Genomic DNA, 24,715 nt, shown 5'->3' with positions numbered 1-24,715 from the left:
GCAGAGGTCTCTTAGCACTAGCAAATGCTATTAATGCAGTAAAGGAGAAACAGATTGCCTGGGTTGCTACCTCACTCTTTCCTGCCTGTTAGAGAGGCAATCCCCATATTAAATGTGGGAAGGAGGCTGCTGTTTTCCATACAATGGGTGAAATGCATTGAGCACAAAGGTTCAAGACACAGAAAGAGGGTTTTTTAAGAAGGCTTAAAACAGACCCAAAGGTGTCTAAGTATGTGCTGGTCCCTTGCATGGACCTGAATGTCACCCAATGACATCTGCAAACCCGACAAATGGCAGAAAAGAACTTGCTGCGCTATTGCATTTTTCTCTTCAAGATAGATACTATCACTGCATTAGTCAAGCTAGAGCTGAACTGTCACAGCTCTTTTATTCTTATTTACCAAAATGGTTATCAGCCAGATTTGTACTACTAAATTCCTGTATCATAGAATTACTCTTAATACCCAGGAAATACAGTATTACAGAAGTGTTGTTATTCCCCAGCTTGCTTTTGCTTATCTCTTCTACAAGGCTCTTTCTGTGCTGGCTGCCCTGCAGGAGACTACAGAAGTCAAGCTGTACCCCGGGGTCTCACCCTGCAGGCTTGGGGGACTGCAGGCTTTCATAGCACTGCTCTCCTGAACCACCCCCATCCTTTTAAATCAGCTTCTTTTTGAACCTAAATAAATCAATGCAGAAAATAAGTTAAAAAAAAAAAAAGCTTATTTTTTCCAGCAGCCATGTTACTTCCTACGATAGCTGACACACACTAGTCCTTTGAGCTGACCCAATGAAGAAAGCACTCCTGTTTTCTTTGCAAAATACTAATACGGTCTTTGGAAGCAAGTTCCTCGACTGAAGCTTACAGAGGTGGCATAACCAAGCCTCTGTAGTGCGATGATGAAGAAGCAAAGTACTGTGTCTTGCAAAAGGCCCACTCTTCCACAAACCGAACGGTCTTGGCTGGCCTCTGTGCAAGACAGGAGATTGGTTCCTGTGGTGGAGATACATGGAATGGATGGAAGCAGTACAACAAGGCTGCCTCATTGACTTCATCTGCTGAATTCGTGATGCACAGTTGGACTCTTAGTTCACAAAAACGTAAAAATCACAGCCCTGAGAAACTGGCCTTCAGGAGGCTACAAATAAGCACCTATACAGTCATCTCCAGGAAGGTCCTGCTTGCACAGGGCTGTCACAGAGAGTAGAAGATGTATCAGCAGGAGAATCTCCCCTAAATTGTACAACAGCTCATCAAATCTCCATTTGTGATTCTGTGAAATCAAGCCAACAAGCTGGTCAAATGACAACCCACACCCTGAGGTCAAACATGCCTTCAGTCTTCAGTACAACTCGTCCAAAAAAGTTTAATTTTCAGCAAAGCTACATGAGGCAATCCTTTCACGGGGACGACCTGGTTTCTCTCTATCGCCAGACCATCCCACCCCATCCATTGCCTCAGGACACATCGCATGGCACAGCAACCCCATACAGGGAGCTGACTCAGCTGAAAACTAGAAAACTAACCATTGAAAATAAGAGGTGGGGAGAAGAGGAATTGCTTTTCGGCCAAAAAAGAGATGGATTCTTTCATGTGGCCACCAGTGGTGGTGGAGGAAACAGGGGCCTGCAGAAGACCCAACTCTGATTACAGAATCACAGAATCACAGAATGTTTGGTGTTGGAAGGGATCTCTGTGGGTCATCTAGTCCAACCCCCCTGCCGAAGCAGGGTCACCTACAGCAGGCTGCACAGGACCTTGTCCAGGTGGGTCTTGAATCTCCAGAGAAGGAGACTCCACAACCTCCCTGGGAAGCCTGTTCCAGTGCTCTGTCACCCTCAGAGTGAAGAAGTTAATGATTAGCCCAGACCTCCTTTGAATTTACAGTGAGTCACTCATTTGGGTCTAAATGACAACAGCAGGAACCTAGAACTGCCGGCTCTTTCCTGACGCTCGATTCTGGTTAGAATTAGACCATAACAACAATAATGCAACTCTACATCTCTCTTTCCTTTATCCCTACGCATAAGCACTGTGAGGTGCAGAGAGGTGAAACGCCTTGGTGTCTGCGTGGGAGAGCTGGGAACATCAAGGAGAGGGATTTATCTCCACTAAGCCCTGCTGTGACTAGTAGACCATGCTGTCTTACATTAACAAGCAGACTTCTGCAGTGTTCAGATTCTGTTCTCCTGCAGAGATTGCTGCAAAGGAGATGACAGGGACAGAGAGTACCTCGCACTCTTTAGGACTGCCCCTCACTCCCCTGCACATGTCCAAATCAAGAGCAACAAACCATGAGATGGTTCCTGCCCCCCTGCACTTCACCTGACTGCAGTGGCCCTGGCTCTCTCAGGAAATCGGATAAAAGCAGAGAGAAAACTGCCCAGGACACCACTTTATTGGCAGTAGAGACACAGCCATTAGCCAGAAGGACTGCTTAATTTCGTATTTGTTTCCAGCCACTGGGGATTTCACGAGGTTATATGCTGATTAATCAAGCCATAGAGCAGCCATTCAGCACCTGCCCCACAAAGTTTAAAAGCCATCTTAAAAAAAAAAAGGGGGGGACTTGTACCAACATGATACTGAAAATTATGGTTCCAACACTATTTCCCATGCTCGTCTTTTTTTATCCCTTTCTGGCACATCACCGCCCACACAAAAGCCAAAAAGAGACTGTAATACCTGGTTACACAAGGGTAGCCCATCACAGTAGCAATTCAAAACCTTATTTCACAATCCAGCAAAATTTTTTAAGAAAGAAATCTCTTTATAGATTGCATGACACATCTACCCATCCCAAAAGCCCTCCATCTACTACAGCAGCAACTTCATCAAGTGCATTGAGAAGAACTTTGCTGTTGCATGTCCCTGGTGCATTAGCTGGAGTTACTACATCCACCTGAACAGCATAAAGCTACTGGAAACATTTTCATTAGGGTCCCGTTAGGCTCAGACAGTTTGGTCTTGTTACAAGCAAGAGCTTTGGGCAATAATTTGAATGCATTGCTAAAACCATTATCTAAACTACAGATTCATATTTCCAGGTACAGCCTTCCACCCCTCTCGCAGCAGCCCACACTGGCGGTTTGGGGTCTGGTATTTAAAGTGTGGTGGTACTGGCAGCAACAGTCATCCAGGTTCCTACAGGAGCTTTAGGCACCACAGGGACAGGAGGGTCCCTCCTACTAGTTTATTACTTTCTAAACAATCCCTGGAAGCTGCCACTAGGCTGGGGAAGGACTCGGAGAACATCTTCTGCTGGAAAATCAGCCCTGCTTTGCGTGGTGCTTTGCAACTTGCCTCCCGCATAACTACTGGCCCACCCTGACCCAAAAAGCAAGCTTAAATGCCGCCGCACAAGGTCCTAATTATGTTGATTTAGGGTAACCCTGTACAGAATATGGCACAAGTCTAATAACCCAACTGCAAGAGATTTTGATTTTTTGAAAGGATAATTCAGTGTATCCGTTCAGCTAAACAGAAAGGCCTGTGTCATAATAAAGCTGTCATGATGTTCTGGAAATATGGTCTCACTGGAGGAACACATTGTAATTTTATATCCAGCTATTTAAGAAGATGAGGCCAAGCCCTGAGTGACAGACACTTTGATGAAACAACACATGAATTAAACATAATTATACTAGAAAAACAGTAAAACAGAACTAATCATCGAGTCCCCCGTGTTGTACTGCAAGCAGTGACATTTGCATTGGCACAGGGCATTCCCATCCGGAGAGCTCCAAATCCTCCGTGATTATCAGTAATTAAATAGTCTGCCATGCACGCGGAGGAAGACAAGTTTTGCTGCCCCTAGTTTGGCAGAAAAGAAGGTCGCCATCCCACCACGACCCGCAGGAGCCTCCTGCCTGCGCGGCTCCACGCGCTCCCTCCTGCCTGCGCAGGCAGCAGGCTGCTCCACCTCCTCTCCGCTCTTTGAGACAGCCACCATGCCCTTCGCTTTATTAGGTTTTTCCCACTGGAAAAGACGCTGCATGCTCCAGCAGGATTCTTCCCAAAATTCAGACCTAGGATTTGCAGTCGGAGTCTCACTAGGGAAGACTCAGTGTATTTCCCCTCATAAAATTCAGATGTAATTTTACACAGGCCTGCCTGCTACAAACCTGTCTCCATATGCAATGTTCTCCCTATCCATATTTCATCTAGAAAAGAGAAGATAAGTGGGTTTTGGAAACCTGCTTTTTTTCTAGGTTTCCATTGCAAGCTGGATCTCAAAACCCTTCTTTATGTCAACAGCAGACAACTGTTCCATAGACTTCATCTAGCAGGGTTGGTAAGTAACCTGAAAATGGCAGATGGAAGCATTAAATATTTATTGGACTGGAGTGCATTGATTTTGGAAATTAACACTTTGCAAATTACTTCTGCGTAAACAGTAATTAAACAGTCGGGCACAGTCCAGTGCAGGTTCTGAGTAAGCTGCAACTCTTTTTGTAAAACATATGTATACATAAAAAAATACTAAAGCGCGATGAACTAACACTTCTCTACTGATTTCCATCTGCACACACCAAATTGCTTTGTGATCATGAATTAAAAGTAATTAAAACTGTAGAACGGTTTTCCATGTAAAGTTGGAACAGTGCGAGTCCTTGCGGCGGGCACTCGCTTGCAGGGAGCAGGGGTGGATGACACACTGCTTCAAAATCCCAGGGACTCCTGGACCTCGTGTTCCCAGTGCTACTCATGCTGGGATTGAACTGGTGGTAACAGTGGGATTGAACTGGTGCTTGTAACAGGGGGAAACCATGAGAAAAGTGCAACTGATACAGCCAGGCCCCTTGCAGGCTCCACATGTGTTCCAGGAGTGCAGTCATAAATAGCATAAAGCAGCTATCTGCTTTTGAGCTCTCTCGTTCATGTGGGAATAGATTTGCTCAAGAGATATTGGAGTTTTATTCCCTTCAGCAGAATATTAATCTCCCACTTGTGCTACTGCACTAGCAGTAATGAGACTCACACGGTCTTTTCTTCAACAGACCCTTTTTGAAAGAAAATGTATTTTCACTCTGCTTTAAAAGTAGCTTCCTTTTCCAGAACTACAGGTCTTCCTTTCAAACACTGCGCAATATCCTTTCCAGACTCTTTTCCCATTCACTGTACCTGCACGCTCAGGACCTCACGAAGGTAAGCGTGTCCTGTTCATTAAGGCAATAGCTGAAGCCTCATTAAAGTTAATGGTTGCTTGTAAATTAGTGAGCTGGAAGCTTCGGGTACCATTCTGCAACCTTTACTTCTTCAGCACAGACTGCTATACACTATATTTTGTTACCATAGCTGGATTTTTTTTTGATGCTCTGAGTACATCACTGCTTTTTTACTTTCTCCCTTCCCCCAAAACATATGTAGTTAAAATCCCACCAGAAACGAACAAACCCACATACACGGGGACGGTGAGTGTGTAAATCGGACCCTGAGCTCTTCTGGTGGCTTGTGGCGATGAAAGGGCAGAGGCTCCCCACAGACTGCGCTCGGGAATAAGCAGCTTATTCTCATTTCACGGGCAGCGCTGAGCTTTGCTGTGGTGGTCGGGGGGGCACGGAGGGGATGCTCTCCCCCCGAGCTGGGGAGCGATCCTGACCCCACCACGCAGCCTGGCCCCACCTGCAGCAGTGCAGGAGCGGGCAGCCCAGCTCCACAGCAGCCCCAGCACCCAGAGCATCAACCCCGACCCAGGCACTGGGCAAAGCCGGAGAAACCGGGGGGCTCCTCTGGCTTAGCCCAGCCAGGCGAGGACGGGGTGATTCTGAGAGCATAGGAGAGGGGGCTTAGGTGCAGGGGAGGGGTGATGCTCTGCACAGCCGCAATTAGGAGCTCGGATGGGATGCGGATGCGCTGGCAGGGCTATGCTCATTTTCTTGCACGCACACGCACACAGGCTTCTGTTTGCTTTCTCCCTTTCTCTCCCACTCCAAGGTGCAGATTGGTTTCATGTCCCCAAGAGCTCCTAGCAGCTCGTGAGTGAATTTGCAGAAGAAGATGAAGAGAACAAGGCTGCCAAGAGACTTTAATGAGAGCTACTTCTATTCTCATGGTGCAGTTAAGAGTCACATACTGAAACAGAGGCTGGTCTGTTTGTTTTTTAATGAGCTCTATTTATATTTGACTTTAACTATCCTCATTCATTTTCTCTGAATCAAACCTCTACTGCTGAAATCTTGTGCATCAGAGTTAATAAAGGGCAGCTATAATCTGATTTACTGCATAGTTCCAAACACGAGTGTACTCGCAGGAGGGGCTGATAGTCCACAGCAGCAATGTTTAAAGCAGAAGAATTGACAGTAAAATTGAACATAACTCCTCAGCTGCCTCGCAGAAAGCTGAAGTAATCCCGCAGACTTGTCTAGAGGCATTTTTCTTCCATGTTGTTGTAACACTGAGAGGTTAAGGCTGCTGTTAAAGCTAGGTTTATGGTTTGCAAACTGGGAGCTGGTGAAAAGCAGGTGCCTTACCCTACACATTTTGTCTGGTTGTTAGGGATGCCTGACTTTCAAGACATCAGAGAGAGGAAAACCAGAGGAACTGCATGTGAACCAACCCAAGGAATGCAACATCCTCCAGCTTTTTACCTTCAATAATGCAGAAAAAAACCAAACAAACTAAATCAAGGGGTTTTGTGGCTATAGATTATTAAAACAAAAATCAGCAGTACCATTTCCTTGACTTCTTCCACTCCTCAAAATGAAGAAGCCACTGTTTACAACGTAGCTAGAAATCTGAAATGGAGGTTTTCTCCTTGGAGGAAGAAGTTTTGCCCCTACCTCCATATTTAAGCTTTTAAACAAACACAGCCTCATTCTAGAGGAGCAGCTGTGTAATTAAGCCAATGTTGGGATGAACAGTGTGATTCAAGAGCCAGAGACTATCTGAATTATATACATTAATATTCTGCTAAGAAGATGCTTATCAGAAAAAAGATAATTCATGTTATTGCAAAAGGAAGGCCACTAAAAATATAAAAATAATGGAGGGGTGCCAGTCCGAGACGCGGCATACGACTGCACGGTGTGAAAGCAGCGCCCAGCTGCAGAGGAAGCGCCCAGGCAGCAACAGAGAACACCCGCCTCTGAGCGAGAAGAGAGGGGCTAAAAGTCATCTGTTGTCAGAGGTGAATACTGACAGAGGGACTTCTGTGTCAAAGGGAGAGTCGCCCTGCAGCTGCCCCGGCTGCTTGGGAAGGATTTTTGGCTGCGATCTCTTCTATTTTTCTGCAAAGAAATGCAAAAAGGAGCATATTCACAGAAACAGGCAGCAAAGAGAGAACCGGAGGTCAGGATGGGGGGGTTGGGGAGAAGAGCCTCATGTGCCGCATTGGGCACTGGAGTGCCCTCCTGTAGTGGGGACACACTTCAGCCCCCATCTCTGGACCCTCCCGGCTGCCAGGAGGTGGGCGAGGGGCAGCATCTGGCCCTGGGGGGCTGGCAGGGGGAGCCTGGCTGGCAGCCACAGAGCAGCCAGCACACAGGGGACATGAGTAGTGCAGATTAGGAGCTGGGGAGCGATGCCTGCCACTGCCCCAAACGGGACAGAGCATCCCTCCTCGGGAAGCAGGGATGGAGCAATCCTCACCAGAGCCATGGTGCAATCCCACACTGCTCTCTTGCCTCTAAGGGAGATTGCATTGCAAAACCGCAGCATCAGCTGATGAACAGCGAACAGAGGGGATTTCCGTGCGGGTTAGGAAGTCACAGTGGGGTGTGAAACTCCCGGTTGCCACTATGGACAAAAAAGCACAACACGAGGTCTCAGAAGAGCCAGAGCTGCCTTGCTTGTATTGAAACACTGCTTTAAAGGGAGCTTGCAACTGCACAACGGCAAGAGCCCTCTGGTCTCAGGTGCACAAGGTGAGGTTGGGGATTTCTGGCTCACAGCCTCACCGCGGGGCCCTGTGCTCCACTCAGCCCCAAGAAGCGGGGCTGGCTCCATGTGTGAACAGGAGGTCTCCCAGGAAAACCCAGGTGCTGCCAGAAGCAGTGCAGGGCACACAAAAGCACTGCTCTTTCTGCTGAGCGGGCAATGAACCAGCGTCGTGCAGAGGCGCTGCTCAGGATGACTCTGCAGTGCAAGCGCAGGAACGCCAGAACCGGCTCTGGTCAAGGCTGCAGCACAGCCGCATCGACCACCCCAGGGGTGGGCTCAGCCAGTGTACCCCAGTGAGATCCCACAGGTGAAAAATGGACCACATACGTTCAGATGAGCAGGTATGGTCCTACCTGTCTCCAGCTGAACTCCACCCTGGGCTGTGACTGACGATAAAGTGTGCTAACATCACATGTGATGGTGCTTTGCAGTGTATGGTGCTTATGGGAACAGAATGCCAGCCAGCTCTTCAGCTAGGCCAAATCAAAATCAGGTTTAAATCATCCTGGATAGTTTCACATTTGGTTTTGCAAAATTAGAGCTCAGTGAAAGCCACAGAGACACCTATGTTAAGCAATGACAAGGAGAGGTGGCACCAGGGTGTTCCCTGGGACTTGAGGGTTTCTGTCATGTCCACCAGCAGTGTCCATACACATGGCCACAGCACCATCTGCTCCCAGAGAAGAATCACCAGTCCTGCATCACAAGACAGTGATTTAGAACTCAGTTCTTGCCCCCCGTACATTTTTACTTGGAGACTCCAAACAAACCTTATTTACCCCTCCTGCCTTTTAATTCTCCCCAGAAAGCATGAGCTTCACCACATCTCTCTGCAGCAGAAACATGCCAGGAATATCGCTGAGAAAGATAATTTCCTTCCAAGCTGGTTTAAAAAATGGTGCCTACAAACGTTTAAGAACTCAGTATCCAAATGACATGTGGCAGAAACGTGGCTGTCCTGGAGAGAAATGTTCTGTTCTGCATACAGCAGAGGGAAGGGCAGATTGAGGGCTGAGCACCCATTTAGCAGAGTCATTTGTCTGAAGTTCCTTGTTCTACTAAGCCACAGGCCATGGTGCTGAGGAACAGATGCTCAATCCCTCTACTGCAGAACAATTCACATGCAGAGACAAACTTCACCTTCAAATCATTCCCAAGAGCCACTGCATGAAGGCTGTTATGCTGCACAGGGAAGACAGCAACATTTTGCTTTAGGGCTGGAACAGCACCCTGGGGTCCAGCAACCCCAGTGTCTCCTTCACAAGACAGAAAACTCACAGGTGTCTTCCAGTGGGCTCCCAGGAGCCCAGCACAGGGATGGGATGGGATGGGATGGGATGGGATGGGATGGGATGGGATGGGATGGGATGGGATGGGATGGGATGGGATGGGATGGGATGGGATGGGATGGGATGGGATGGGGGCAATTCAGTAAGGGGACCCCATACTTTCAGTTTGAATCTCTAGAAGGTTTAGGAAACACTTATCCAGCTCAGGAGACCTTCGCCTGCATGCTTTTGACACTACAGAGGTGGAGTGATGTTTCAGACTTTGCCTCGTGCAGCCTGTCACGCACAAGGCTAACAGCCCCAGTGCCTGCCTCTGGGAAGGGGAGATGTAAGGGCACCCATCTCGCAAACAAGCATTGGATTGTTACTCATCTTAACTACACAGAAGGCCAAGGTCTCATTAATTAGCACTGACATTTGCAATGGAGGCCACAAGATATAAGAGATATGAAGATGGATGAATTCCAAGAAGATTGGAAGCAAAAAAGGGCTGTGGGAGATGGCTGGGTTTTTTTAATTCTTAAATTCTCTAAACATTATCAGGCATTCAGATTCCTTGGATGAGATCCTCAGGCATAAACCAGCCGGATTAAAATAAAGATCAGCTGAAAACAAAAGCATTGCTGTTTTTTTTGTACGCTTTCTGATTTTTGAGCCATTAGGTCATATCCCTTTTATACCTTGCAGCTTTTCTCTGTAACAGAGGAGTACATAAAATTGAGGGGGTTTAAACAAAAGCTAGGATTCTCATGTAATCCCTTCAGTCCACCAGCTGAGGCTTTAGGAAAAAAATCAGTTATTGTGAGAGCTAGAAAAGCTGCCCTCAATTCATGACTCTTTTCTATATGACAATGCCAACAGCAGAAACAACTGCCCTATTTCCGAGCACTAAGTAACCCCATTTCTCACCTTCATCCCTACTCTGTTGCTGATTCCTAGGAAAGGGACTTCAGAATTCAACAGAGAACCCCAAATCTGGTTCTGGAGAGGTAATCCACTGCCAGTGATACCAGGGCAGGGGAAGCTCAGAAGAAGGGGAGCAGATCCTGTACTTGATCCCAGCCCAGAAGCAGCTCCTCCACCACCACCTCAACCTCCACATCCTCTCCAGGATGAAGACGGGAGGCTCACACTCATGCTGAGCTCTGGGATCTCCTTCTCTCTCCCCTTCCTAACCTGTAGATTCAAAACTCACCAAGACATGAGTATGCCATTAGGGTAAAGAGCAGAAAGGTTAACATCTGCAATCTGCATCCCCCAGAGGGGCAGGAGGACACTTAGAGTATGTCTCTCACAAGTGCCATCAGTGGGCAGCGACAACACTCTCCCTTTATTTAAAACCTTATTTAAATCAAGTCAGAAAACCCCATCACCACTGGTGTGGTTTTCCAAAGCACAACATATAAAACGCTAACAAGCGCTACGATCCTCAAAACAGCTTTCCTCTCTCCTTTTGCCATCCTGCTAATCGTGATGTATGGTTCTATAAAAAGGCACAGCACAAGAGCATGTCTCTCATTCTGATCTGCTTCCGTGTTTATAACCATCGCTTATCTAACGACACTTAGGAAGTGTTACCAAGGAGACTATTTGCATGGTGCACGATGTTGCTAAAGCAACACTGCTAAATTAGATGCAGCACTCTTAGCCTTCACCTACTGTATTTGCATTGCTATTAAAATGAAATAGTCACAGGCTTAAACTATATTTGGGTCATTCATTCATCCAAACACCTGAAAATAGTCTAATGGCAGCAGCTACGGATTTCCCCCTTAAATCTAGCACATCTAGGTCTCCATCTCTAACACGTATTTCTAGCTTGCCTTTCAATGTGACCTGCAGACAAAGCAAGCCATCTTTACTTTCATACTATAACCTTCCTCCACAGGACTTGTTTTCCCTGTATATTTGGCTTTTGTTTGAATACTTCAGGAGATTTTAACTGTCATAAATAATTACAGCATCTTAGTATTTGGTGGAGCACAGCAGAAGGCAATCTGTAAGTAGCATTAATTTTTGAGGCACAAGATGGCTCAGAGGCACTGGAAATGAGACAACTTGCCTGCAGTTTACGGGTCAGCTGTTCATCCTCACCCTGAGTCTTGCTTCAGCTGTAAGAAGTCACCATTCAAGGGCTTCAAGATGGCCCATGGAAAGACTAAAAGGCTAAATAATGACTAACAGGGTAAAATACTCATTAAGGAGGTGAGAAGATAATAAAATCTAAAGAATTTTAAACTATTAAGAACTACAAACAAGCTATGAAATAAAATAAAGGCCGGGGGGCTATTTTCGGTGAAGTTACAGAATAAATTAAACAAACAAGCACAAAAGGCTACTGGTAGGAGGGAGAGTGAGCAAAAGGAACCAAGAGGTGTGTTTGCAATGGTTTCCAAGCAAAGTAACAGCTTTTCTAGAGTCTGGACATTTGTCAATATGACAAAAAACATTTAAACTACTGCGCCCCCCTCCCCCCCATGTTAATGTAGAAATATAGACAACTGTCAGGAACTTTACATCAAATATTACAACTGCTTAACAATACATTATATGCAGTTGTATATATATAATAAATATAATTTAATTGTATTCTTCACACTACCAAGCAATGTCACAAGCAAAGACATCAGGCTTTCTGAACTCAACTCAAGTATTCTGGTGCAAATCTAGAGCCATTTATTATCCCCACGCCTTTCGATTCTGATGGTCAGAGCAGTATGCTTTGGACAACCACAGATAAAATATCATCCTACTAATACCTAGCTGGAACTCTCCATCACTATTAAATATGTTTATTCCAAAAATAACTCCTGCTTTTAACACTTTCAAATTTAACAGATAAACTCGGGCAAGGACATAAATACTTGGCATCTGCCACCGAATTCAATCAGCTCCCTGAATCAGAGCAAAAGCACCCTGTTCCAGCTCTGCTTCAGTGCGCAATATAGTTTGGGTGCCTCTTATTAATAAATCCTTGCTTTAGCCCAGAAGTGCTACTAAAAAGCACACCTGGGAGCATTTTACTATATATAAACCCTCTGTTCCAACAGAAAATTTGATCTGCCTGCAGAATCTACTCATGAGAAGGTAATGCTCCTTCCTGCTGAATAGGCTACAGCACGAGAAGGCCCATGTCCAGAAAGCATTTCACCTGACAGTGCTTGGAATTGCGTATGCCTGGGAATTTAAGCTGAAATACCAGAATCTGGGCTTGTAAAGAACTTGCTGGCAGTATTGAGCCTCAGTTCAGCCAGGGAAGTACTTTGGCTCTTTCATGTTTAACAATATTTAAGGATGCTTTTCAGTGGGCTGCAAGAAAGAGAAGTCCCCAACTCAGTGAGTCAGCAGTAGCTGAACGCCATCGCCTCCTCTCAGAAGGACACTGCCGATGCTTTGCAGAGCAGGGAGGGGGTGACGTGGGCAGATGGAGGTGAAGGCCTGATCAGCTGTGTCGATGGACTGGGAATACAGGGGGAAGACCTCAAGTCCCAGCATTTCCCTAGGAGGCAAAACTGGATCCCGAGTCCGGATCACATGAACTCTGTGGGAATTGATGGCTGTAGGTCTACTGTGTTCAACAGATGAACTGAGTCTTCCTCCTGCTGAATTTCTGTGCAAAATATAAATAAATTATTTTACCTCCCTAGACATCACCCTATTTTAGGACAAGTGGATGGCCCAAGCTCTTTCCTGCCTCCTCGCAACAGCTGCAGTGAGGCTCAGTTCCTCAGGTTTTGTCATTGCTTTAGCTTCTCCACAAGAAGGTGCGATAGAGGCACAGAAGAAGATTTCTGTAGTTGGCCATGGCTGGAGAGCATGTGCATGCCCACCACCACCACACTCTGCTGAGCTGCCTGGACACACAGCGATGTGATGCCAGTGGAGAGCCTCCTCCAAGCCACATGGTTTGAATAAATATTAAAAGTCTTCCTAACTCCCCTCACATAGCAAAGAGGATGGCTTAAGTCTTGTGGGGCTCCAGATCTACAACAGCTGTACTCCCTCATGCCTCCTCCCATGGCCGCCACAAGAAAACTTCACGAGGGTTTAGAAAGCCATCTGCGGTCCTCTGTGGGAAAGGGTTATTTGTGTCCATACACAAAGGCTGCAGAAGGTCGTTTTTAGCTGCCCCTGCTCAAGGGGAGCTTCCCCAGGACTCAGCCCTCCTCGCTGACTTCAGGTACCCCATGTGAAATGGGCCAGGGAGGGCTCCAAGGAAGGGTCAGAAACAAAGATATGCACCACCAGCAAGGCAGAGAGAGGGGAGGAGAGGAGGTATCGTTCTTGCCACCAGCCAACTTCTGCTTCTCCCACGGGAAATAAGATCAAAAGGAAAAAGAGGTTTTCTCTGTGCTAGCTACACCTCTGTGAAATTTTCTAGGAATTTTCTGTTGGTTTTGGATCAGGTCCTAGACCCGTATGGACAGAACCCACACTGTATGATGTGTCTGGGTTATTCATTAGCAAAAGGGTTCCCTCTACAATCAAGAATGTAGAGCACCTATTAAAACATGCCCTGCTCCGTATCTGACCCAATGGAGCTGGCATGAAGAAGTTCTCACCACACCCTGAGAAACACCGCTGGGCTGCGCATTATCATCACTTCCCTCGTCTCAGTTCCTACATGGCCTTATCTAAACTATGTCATAAATCTTCTGGGTTTTATCTGAACTCTCCTCCTCCTGGTGACATTCTGTACTTCTGAATAACGTTGTCTCCACATGAATTACAAGGGGCACAGCAATAATGCTCCAGCAGAATCAAGGGAAGCAGTGGGAAAATAGCTAAAAGCTACACTGAACTGTTTCCCTACTTTTAATCTTCTGTCGTATTCCAGGTTGGAAGATTAAAAGATATAAAAGACTATTTATAGTGGTATTGCTGGGTGTGTATCAAAAACCTTTATTGTAAGATCACTGCAAGTATGAAATTTTAATTTTGCCTGCCTCTTCCCTGTATCACAGCTTCATTTGCAGCAACGCATTTTTTCTTTCGCAGTGGGGTTATTAATAATGGATGGAGCAGTAACATTTCCAAACTGGGAGTTTACCCTCAGTCTCTGCTCCCTCCCACTCGGTAATTTTTCCTCCTGAGCTTCGTGTTGGACTGACAACCGGAGACTGACAATATCTGCTCAGCCACCACGCACGCAGAGCCTGGGCAAGAGCAACCAGAACTCGCTCCGTTCGTTGCTACAGGTCCCACCTGCAGGACTTCTCTGGTTGAAACCTCAAGCTGCTTTTTAATCTCTCTGCTAAGTCCTCCAGTGCATGCCAATAGGGTCTGAGAACAACTGTCCAAAGGAAAAGCTGAACACCAAATGATCTCCCCGGGCCAGGAAGCATCCAGCAGATGGTGAGAACTTTCTGCCACCGCTAATACAGGGCAGATTTCAAGTGGAGGAGCAAAGCTGCTGGCTGTCAGTGCTTGGCATCTCACCTCTAAATGTTTTAAAACAAAAGGTATTCATGGATTTAAGCAGGGAGAACTTTTTGCACCTTTATTTTATTTTATTTCATACCTGTTAAGAGATATAATGGTTGAAGGGTAGTACTGTTAAAACAGGTACACTAAATGATATACAGAGATGGGAATGGGAATGTAGAAATCCAGTACTAACATCAGAGGTTATCCAGGTCCCTTATAATGTGTTCGCTGTATTTTTTAATTTAAAAAGTAAATTATTTCAGCTATTTCTCCTCTTTCTGTATTTGCTGAAATGCTGCAACATAATCAATTAGTGAGGCACATCTTCTCTTTTCCATTTTCTATCACATCTATTCAAGTGACTCACGTAACACACAGACTCTGTGAGCAACATTTACAGTTATTTGTATCCTGCCTTCTACAATGACTCAATATTTCTATGGGAAACCATCTCTTCCCTTCCTACCTAGTAAATACTTGTTAAATACAAAAAACTGGCATTCATCATGGAAAAAAAATGATCCTGCAAGGTAGACAGATAGATATTTAAAAACGCAATGGCGCCAGTTGCTCAAATAAAAGAAATCCTGAGTAATACCAATACAATTAAATGCTACATTAAACAGGTATCCCTTAAGGAGGATATTTGAACTAACCTTCTGATGAAGAGTTGGAATCTGGATGGTAAATAAGCTCTGGATCTACAGCTGCTTGGCTTATCTGGCAAAAGCCTGCCCAGTAGCAAGTTAAGACTCTAATACTAATCTTTACATTAGACGGTGTTGATGAGCAGCAGAGCACAAAACACAGTCACGTCTCCATCCAAGTAGAGTTAAAGGGAAGTCAAGCAGAGCTTATGCCTAACAGAGGATAAAAGATGATCAGTAGAGTTTTAAAATCATATGTTGACATATGGGAACTCAATGTAAATTAGAATGAATCAAGCCCAACATGATCACGTCTCTTCTGACTGGGTCAGGGTGTGAGATACAGCTTTCAAGTAAGGTGAAGACAGAGGGATGTCCAGGCAGGGGCAGCTTGCAAAGACTTTCATGCTCCTAATTCAGCTCCCGAAGTAAAAAACCAATACCCAAAAAGTGCCCCTGATTAATTCCACTGGGACAAAGGATTCTAGATTTCCAGCTCTGCTCAGCATCCCATGGTTCCTTGTCTCTGCAGAAGCCAGGCTCCTCCTGTGCTACTCCCCTGGCTAGTTACTGATGCTGGCAGTGGCTAGTGACAGAGACTCCCAGCCACTGCTTTGCTGAAAGGACTGTAATGCCATCAGAAAATAACTTGGGAGCTACCGACCTTCTCAAGTCCCGATGCTAGACACAGGGTGTGTTCTGGCCATATCATAAAAACGACGAGATCAACAGTCCACAGGGAATCTCTGCATATGCCTGGGCACGTGTGCAAGCCCACACATGCAGGAATATCTGCAAGTGACAGTGTTACCCGTGTGAAATCCAAATACTGAACACAAAGGAACACAGAGAGGAAGGAGACTCTGCAAGCAATGCCAGTACTTTAGAATTTATTTTGTCTAAAATTTTATTACTGTTTTTTGCAAAAAACGTTTACATTATGTGGGGTTTTTTTAAACTAAAAAGCTGCATGGTATTTTATCTCTGAGGCTGGCTGAGAACTATTAACATTTACTTTTCAGAGTTTTGCATAAAATAGCCCTGAGGTTTAACCTGACTGTTTTCTGAGAGCCGAGAACCCTTCCCTACACTTCAGTAAAGAGTTGAACCGACATGGACTAATGGAGAATTGTATAAACATAATACCACCATGGCATCCTCCACCCTATAATTTTAAAACACGATCCTATTTTAATCCTGTAACTGGAAGGCCAAATAACCGTTAGTGTAAACATGAACTAGAATCTTATATACAACATGTTTTTATCAGCTAGAGATCCCCAAGAATGAATGGAGATGAAAACCAACCCCACCTCAATTTTAACCACATAGTTGCATGAGCTTAGTACATGTAAGTATCCAAGTGCCTGTCCTCCTCCACAGCTACACAGCTAGCAACACCCTAGTTAGGTAGGTTAAAAGGTAGCTCAGGTTCACGTATACATGTCGCAGTCGCAGCAGAAACTTTAACCGTTGTCAGACCCTAAGTTTCAGTTAAAATTCAGTTCTTGTCCCCCAAACTACTTTGGGATTTGTCAGTTTGTGGCACAGAACTAAGGACCTGCACAGTGCTGTGATTAAAGTAAGAAACTACTCTGGGATTTGGCAGTTCACAGCTCAGCGCTGAGCACCTGCACAGTGCTGTGATTAAGGTTAATCTTAGATCAACCATTTCTGGATAGAGACAATACGGAAATACAGGCATTGCAGACCCCACTCCTCGGGACTGCTCAGAACTGGATTGCTCAGATGTCCTAAAATTTCGAAGCAGACCAAGTCAGAGCACTCATGGATCCCCAGCTTGAAGTAAGTAGCCACCATGAAGGTATGCACCATAAGTAAAACAACATGTACCTCTGTACTTGCCACGGGCAACAATTTCAGCGATGCAGAAGTAGCTGGTTCCTGCAATTATCCTAGCAGCAGTAGGTAAGAACAGCTGCCAAATCTGAAATCTTCCAAGCCTCTGTACTAGAAACCTTCCCAGATACAGGGATATCCACAAAAGCTGCTATTTCAGTAGTCTAGGAAACAAAATGAAGTGGGGGCTACTTAGTCCTCTCTCTCTTGGGAGGTCATTGTAAGCAAAGAGAACTTGCTTCCTCTTACCCCAGAAGAGCCCAAAAATGCAAAAGCACCTGTATTTATCAAAAGCACAGACTGCAGGAGACACAGCCTCATCCAAGAAAGACGTGATGGGAGCTTGCACAGGGACCTCGTCACATTCCCTACCGTCTCCCAAATAAAGCCTAGCCGTCTGTGTGTGACTTTGATGCTGCCATGGCAATGAACCACTCTGTAAACACTAGGCAGGGACGTTCACGAAAAAGAAGACGGATCCAGCTACAGACCAGCCAACATCAAAGCAGGCTCTACCCCTCCATCCATCACTGCAATGTCTGAACAACCCAGCTCCACCTGTCACCGGTGTGGAGAAGTTTTAAGTTCTCTTTTCAGTGTCATCCACTGAACATGCGTAGCCTTAGGAAGACACCCTTGGGAAGTCCATATGAGCAGGGCGAGTGTTTAGGCTTTGTAACTTTGAGGGATTCCTCTTTCACGACCTCCTGCAGCCTCCCATAAAACTGAACTCATTTTAGCATCTATAACATCCACTATTAATGAGCTTCACAGAGCTACTAGCCACTGCAGATGGCTACAGCCTCCTTTCATTCAAAAGGAGCTGGCATCTATTAACTTCATTTGATGTCCTCCTAATTCTTGTGTTAGAAGATACAGTGAAGAGTGGAGCTGTGCCCCTTCTCTATATGTCAGTCATTTCCCACCCTACTTGTCCCTTTTTCTAGAGCTAAAAGTCCTAGTTTATTCAATCATTCCTTATATAAAATTAATCCAGACTTTTGACTGTCGCTGTTGCCCTCCTCTGAACTTTTTCCAGTTCTCCTCTACCTTTTTTAAGATAGTGGAAGGGGAAGAACCAGAGCCACACACAATATTCAGACTTATACAACAAACTAGTCATGGCCTCTGTTTTCTTCTGTTTGGCTTCCCTTACAATTTCTAGTATTCCATTCGCTCTTTTTAACTGCTGCTGAGCCTTGTGCTAACATTTTCAGTTCATTCACCCCACTGTTGTTTTGATTCCTACTGGGTTTCTAAAGTAGCCTTTCTTGCCCTTGAGAAATACAGAGCATCACCTATTGGCAAAGCACCATATGATTTCCTGGGAAATTTCTGACAAGCTGCAGCATTACCTGCTCCACCAAGAGGCTTCAGCACCTTATGAAAAGGACGATGGGAAAGGAAAAGTAAGATCGATAAATTGCCGTGTTTGGAGCACTGAGCAATTTTAGGCAATTTAAATGCAATAAATCAAAGTTCAGTGGCTTGGGAAAAAAATCTAGTTCTTGGGAGAAGTCCATGGAAACCTGAGAACCTCAGGCAGGAAAAGCTTTATACCTACAACCCAGACACACAGACAGGTCAGAGGGGAAGAAGCATGATGCAGGACAAAATGAAAGCAGAAGGGCAGGAAGCAGGAGGCATCCTTCAAAGCCTTGAATGATGAAACTTCTAACTCTCTAAGGCTGGAAGAAAATGAAATAGTACTTCAAAGAAGAACCACTTACGACAGCAATAGGAGGTGAGGTTATCTCACAGCACCATTATTGGCATCCCCCCCAAGTTAACTGCTTGCACCCCAACTTCTAATCTCCATGATCATCAGTCATTGACATCCTTTTACTCCCCACTTACTTCTACCTAGCGAGTGCACAAAATGGAGCTGGCTGCAGGACAGTTGTTCCTGTCAACAACATACAATTATTGAAATGCCTACACCAGCCAGATTACTATCTTCTGCATGTATTTCAGAGGCTCATAAAATAACAGTGAAAGGAGAAAACAGTCCAACATATTTATGTGTCAGTGGGACATATAAAATCTGGAATAGCAACTGCAAAATCTATAATCATGACTGGCATTCCCCATGCACCAGCAAAAGCAGCAAAGCCCCTGCCTCCTCAGTAAAGTGCTGCACACTGGGTTGTGTTTCTGGGGGCTTGCAGCCAGACAGGCAGAGTCACACCCTTCAGCAAACCACTGCTGACTCCGACTTCAGGTTTCCAGGCAAAAGAAGAGACTAAGCAGAACTGTCCTGCAGAGGTACCAGCCTGCTTCACATGACACTCTGGAAATATACACCCCAAACCATCGCACAGAGATCACCCAGACACGTGAGCAAGAGCAATCTGCATGAACAAGCAGTAAGTACAGGGGACCATGGAAGCACCCAGCACAACATGACTCAGATCTTGATGGGAGCCTCCAGATGCCACTGTAATACAAATAATAAAGAATAACCCATGAGTAATCAGCCACTGCTGAAAAGGGATCTCTGACTAGCTCGGGCTGTCTCCGTAATATAGCACATGCATTTTTTTGCATAAATATCATAGGTGCATTAACCCATGAGAAAACCAACAGGAAGAAATCCTGCTCGCTGTCATTCACTGTGGAAATCTACCTTGAAAGGCAAGAGAGGGCTCAGGAAAGAGAAGCAAACCTGAGTAGGAGGCTGGAGGAAAGGATTTAAGAGAGGAGCGAGTAATACTTCTTAGCTTTTACAGTGGAATATTGATCTGCTGTCCACAGAAATGGCTAAGCCTTCTTGAAGCTGAGGACACGGACACAAGTGAGGATAAAGAGCTGCTTGCCCACAGAGCGCAGGAGATGGCATTCAGGTCCCGTGCCTCACCTCTGGCCCAAGGGCTAGCAAAAACTACGTTTCTACCATCCTGGACCAGCAAATCTGGGAACTACATGACAGCCCTAACAGGGTACACAGCCCACCCATCACAGTAGGAAGAGTTAAGCACATCCAGCAAGGCTGAGCAATAGTGAAGGAAGGAATGCAACAGCCACACAGATTTGGAAGATGTAACACTAGGCAAGGAGGGTAACTTCCAGAGCTACACCAGGATTAAAAAGGAGAATTACGAGAGGGAATTGAATAGACTATCTTGGAAGAACCCTGGGGCAGGGAGATGGTTTGAACGTGGGATGTATGTCTGGAGAAATAATAGAAGTCTCCTTGGTTGGAACAGTTCAAGCCAGACTGCCCTGGCACTAGTAAATAAACAGCACACAGAGCCACTGATGCAAAGGTTGACCTTTTTCATCTGAGAATCCAGGAGACTAGATACGGCTGGAGTTTTCCCACTCTGTTCCACTCTAAGCAGCCATACACACCTTGTTTGACAGTTATCGCAAACCATATTTCAGAGAGGGTGGGCAGCAAAAATTTCCTGGAGCTTATCTGGCTGCATTGTTAAGGAGGTTGTTACCAGAAAATCATAATCTTTTGTTCAGCATGAAGGAAGTACACAATGGATCACCTGCTGTCACCCCAGAGGAACAGCCACGTCTGGGTTACGAGAAGGGAAATACTCACAGGAATGCTGAAAATAATCTCACCTCAACCTCCCCATCATCATACCACCAAGTGACAACCTCCTTCCAATCACTGGCCACGACTGTAAGATTAACAGTCACATCAAGACCATGGCATCTGACCAGCTGTGGTCCAGCAGGACTCCTGCTTCCACCGACTTCAGTTTTCACTGTCTCCAAACCGGCCAAAGCCTGCAGACACAACTGTCACACCAAAATCTGGATTAACAGCCCAGGCACGACTTACTGCTTTGGAGTAGATAATTCCAAACTGTTCACGTCCAGTGGTTTCTACTGAACAGCAAAGTGAAGTCCTTTTATAAAGGGCTGGACAGATCAGACTTTCAAGCACTGTATTGTTCTGAAAACAACTCTAAAATTATCAGCTCGGGGTTCCAGGTTTACTGATACAGGCACCTTCAGTAAAGACCTGCCTATTTCAGCTACCTGGTTTTAAAACAGCAGCTGAAGTCTGAGAATGAAGTTGGGTGCCTTCTTATGCACAACCATCAAAAGCAAAGCAAGTATTCTGCCAGCCATGCCCATCTTCAGTGATATCTCTCTGTCACGCTTTGAACACGACCAAAAGTACCACATGGTCTTCAGAAGATCTGCTTAAGTAAAGGTGACCATTTTTAGCAGGACTAACAGAAAGGTATAAAAAATCTCTGTACATGTGGGCTACAGCTCTCGTATGTACGGAGGTCTTATTTCTTACATAGCAGAGATGAACTTGTAAGGTTCAGGAACTGACTTCAGAGTCCCCAGACCACCTTGGGAAACTTAATGCAATCATAGCTGCTTCTTTAGCAACAAAGAGCCTAAATCCCCCCTGGCACCAGGTTATGAAGAGGTCATCGCAGAAGGGAAGTACTAGATGGTGGCCAATTATCAAAGTTTACTATCCCTAATACTGAGCCAGACACTGAGGGAAGAACAACTGGGGACCTTGAATTGAAACACACTTTACACAGTGTTAAATGGCAGATATGTAACACAACTGTGCGACACTCATACTTACGCTGCTGTGCTTCCAGACCATTTTACAGGAACCTGTCAGATGCAATCAGAATTGTTTATTCCGCATTTAAATGTAGGACTTGAGGCAGTCCGGTTTCAAAAAAGACAGAAAAGGCACATATTGTCCCTGGCAGTTGCTTGATTTTTACAACAAAGGCAATGTCTTGTTAACTCTTTAATCCAAATCAAAACCATTTCAGTGCTCTGGTACATTACAGTATTGTGAATATTTGTGCTTGCTTCCTCAGCACAGGTAGAAATTTAATTAAAATGGAAATTAAAGGAAAAAAGAAAGAAACAAAGTGCCATTTACACACCCCACACACCCTCAAAATCAGGTGATTCATACAAAGCATCTTCAAAACCTCACGTAAGCCACTGATAATGGATTAAGTGGCAGTGTCCCTTCTGGCTCCAGTTTATAAATTCTTATCTGCTTAAGGTTGCTCCAGAAAGATTTCCAGCTGACAGCATGACTCTTAAGAGACAAATCCTCCCTGGCAGTTTACAATTGCACACCAACTACTACAGCATCTTGTGTGCCTTCATGTTTGCATTGATAGAGGATGACGGTTCACGGTTTAGGGTTCAGTATCCCCCTCCTTGCAAGTCTAATTTTAAGCACAGCTATTGTCTGGGCTGAGTTTCTGACTGACTTTGTCCATGACAGAGCAGTAAGCATGCAGAACGTCTCCTTGCATTGCCATTAGAAAAGCCGTGATATAATCACCCTCAGTTCACGCAGCTGTTCCGAACCATCCAAGTACAGAGGAACGGAGCAGAGAGGTGTAACAGAAGAAAGAATAATGAAAGTATCAGAAAATCCTTCAGTATAACAACCAGTTGCCCAGCTCATCATGAACCATTTCCGCTCCCCTAGACCATGCTGAAGAAGTACCCGAAAGCTCAGTAGAAATGAGGGTGAACAGTAAAATCCCTATTTTCCACGCTGATGGCTGCAAATTCTGTAACACGCTGGGGAAGCTGCAACAAGTTTTGGTCATCTGAAATGGCTGTGGCAGCAGCACCTTCCCTCATTCCCTGCTTACAGAGGGATGTCTGGCATCCTCTCTCCCCATTATTAGTGCCTTTGGCCATGAAAATGTGCTTAGTGAAGGGTTACCCAGGTAGCATTGAACACATACGGTGTGTTCTGCTGCCCAAGGAAATCCTTTTCAAGAATGATGGGTTATTTTCTCCTACCACCCTCCCAGCCTACAGCGAAAGGGGGCAAAAAAGGGCAGGGACAGAGGAAACCTTGGGCAGTCATTTCTGCTCGCCTTACAGAAGTCATCCCCATCCGATTCGGTCCTGACAGTGCCCCAGGATTTCAGAAAAGGGATTTCATCCTTATGAGGAACAGAATAACCACGGCAGCTGGACAAAAAGCGCTAAATACCCCCTGCCTTCCTCCAAACAGGACTGACAGTCCCCCACACACAGACACGTTCCTGGAGTACCCAGAAAAGATGCCAAAGCAAAGCCTTCATTCACCGAGAAACACTTGGGGACTCTGGTGGTCCAACTCCTCTGACATGTTGTCCCTTGCTTTCCCGGGGTGCTACTGCCCAGGGAGACCTATGCACCCATCAGCTACCCACAGGGCACTGCCGGGGAAGAAGCTGCAGGCCCGGGAGCAGGGCAGGGGGGCCCACCCTGCCAGAGGCCAAGGGGTGCCAGGCACAGAGCCATCCCACCCGGGGCTGCCCAGGGTGCCCAGCCTGTCCCCAGGTGCCTGCGGTGCCTGTCTGGCATGGGGTGCTCAGGGTGCTAAGAATGCCTAGGGATCTCATTCCAGTTTGGGGTCCCCGGGGTGCCCACGGTTTGTGTCCTGCCCGGGTGCCCATCCCACCTCTGGGTTTCCAGAGCACCCATCCCGCTCCGGGCTGCTCGCGGGTGCCCCGGGGTACCGCGAGTGCCCGTCCTGCCGGGGGTGCCCGGGGTGCCGAGGATGCCGGGGGTGCCCGGGGTGCCGGGGGTGCTGGGGGTGCCCCTCCTGCCGGGGGCGCCCGGGGTGCCCGTGCTGCCAGGGGTGCCGGCCGAGCCGTACCTTTGAGGTGGTGGTGGCGGGCGCGGTGCAGGCGGCCCTGCCCGCCGCGGGGCAGCGCGGGGATGCTGGAGAAGCGGCTCCCCATGGCGACATCCGAGCCGGGCGGCACCGCGCGAGGTCTCTCCCCGGGGGGCGGCGGCGGGGGCGAGGGGGGGGGGGGGGTCAGCGCTCCGCCGGCGCCTCCCGCGCCCTCCCCGACGCCGAGAGCCCAGCTCCCGCCCGCCGCCCGCCGGGCCCGCTGCCCCGCGCCGCCGCCGCCCTCCGCGGGGACGCGCCGGCTCCGCCGCGGCTCGGTACGGCGGGGCGGGGCGGCGGTACCAAGGCCACTCCGCCGCGCCCCGTCGCCATGGAGACAGCTGTTCCGCCCCAGGGGGGCGGGGGGGGGCAGCGCCACCGCGCGCCGCCCAGATGTGCCACCGCTGGCGCGACAGGTGGGGGCAGGCGGGGCGTTGTCCCCCCCCAGCCCACGGGGAAAGTCCCCCCGCTCCCTGGGACGACGCTAGGCTGGGCCGCCCTCGCACCTCGTCCCCAAGCCCGCTTCCCCGGGGCCCTCCCAGCGTGGAGACCTGCGGCTGACCCCAGCACAGAACCCTGGACCCCTCTGGGACGCGGCATCACGCGTGTGGGTTCTATTACAGAGTGGCCTGGTGCAGCCCCACCTCGAGTTCCGTGCGCAGTTTTGGGCACCTGAGTCGAAGGAGGGCATCAGACCGTTGGAGGGTGTCCAGAGGAGGGCAACCGAGATGGTGAAAGGTCTCGAGGACAAGACTTGAGAGAAGCGGCTGACGTCACTTGACTTGTTCAGCTTGGAGAAGAGAAGGCTGAGGTGTGACCTCATCGCAGTCATAGAATCTTAGGTTGGAAACGACCTCTAAGTTCATTGAGTCCAACCATCCAACCAACACCACCATGACTACTAAACCATATCCTGAAGTACCACATCTACACGTTTTTTAAACACCTCCAGGGATGTGGACTCCACCACCTC

At 47.0% G+C, this 24,715-nt stretch overlaps 1 protein-coding gene across 2 annotated transcripts in view; it reads right to left on the bottom strand.

Moving 5' to 3' along the window:
* NEURL1 (neuralized E3 ubiquitin protein ligase 1) overlaps positions 1-23,869 on the bottom strand; it is a 168,207-nt gene extending 144,338 nt beyond the window's left edge. For both annotated transcript variants that reach the window (XM_075423675.1, XM_075423674.1), the window contains exon 1: positions 23,728-23,869. In XM_075423675.1, coding sequence (XP_075279790.1) covers positions 23,728-23,812 — 85 coding nt within the window. In that variant the 5' untranslated portion in view covers positions 23,813-23,869. The remainder of the gene's footprint in view (positions 1-23,727) is intronic.
* Between the last annotated feature and the right edge of the window lie 846 nt (positions 23,870-24,715).

This window comes from Opisthocomus hoazin, chromosome 6, assembly GCF_030867145.1.
Source record: "Opisthocomus hoazin isolate bOpiHoa1 chromosome 6, bOpiHoa1.hap1, whole genome shotgun sequence".
Lineage (NCBI taxonomy): Eukaryota > Metazoa > Chordata > Aves > Opisthocomiformes > Opisthocomidae > Opisthocomus > Opisthocomus hoazin.
The sequence above is the reverse complement of the archived record's forward strand: the minus strand, read 5'-3'. Positions and strand labels throughout refer to the sequence as shown.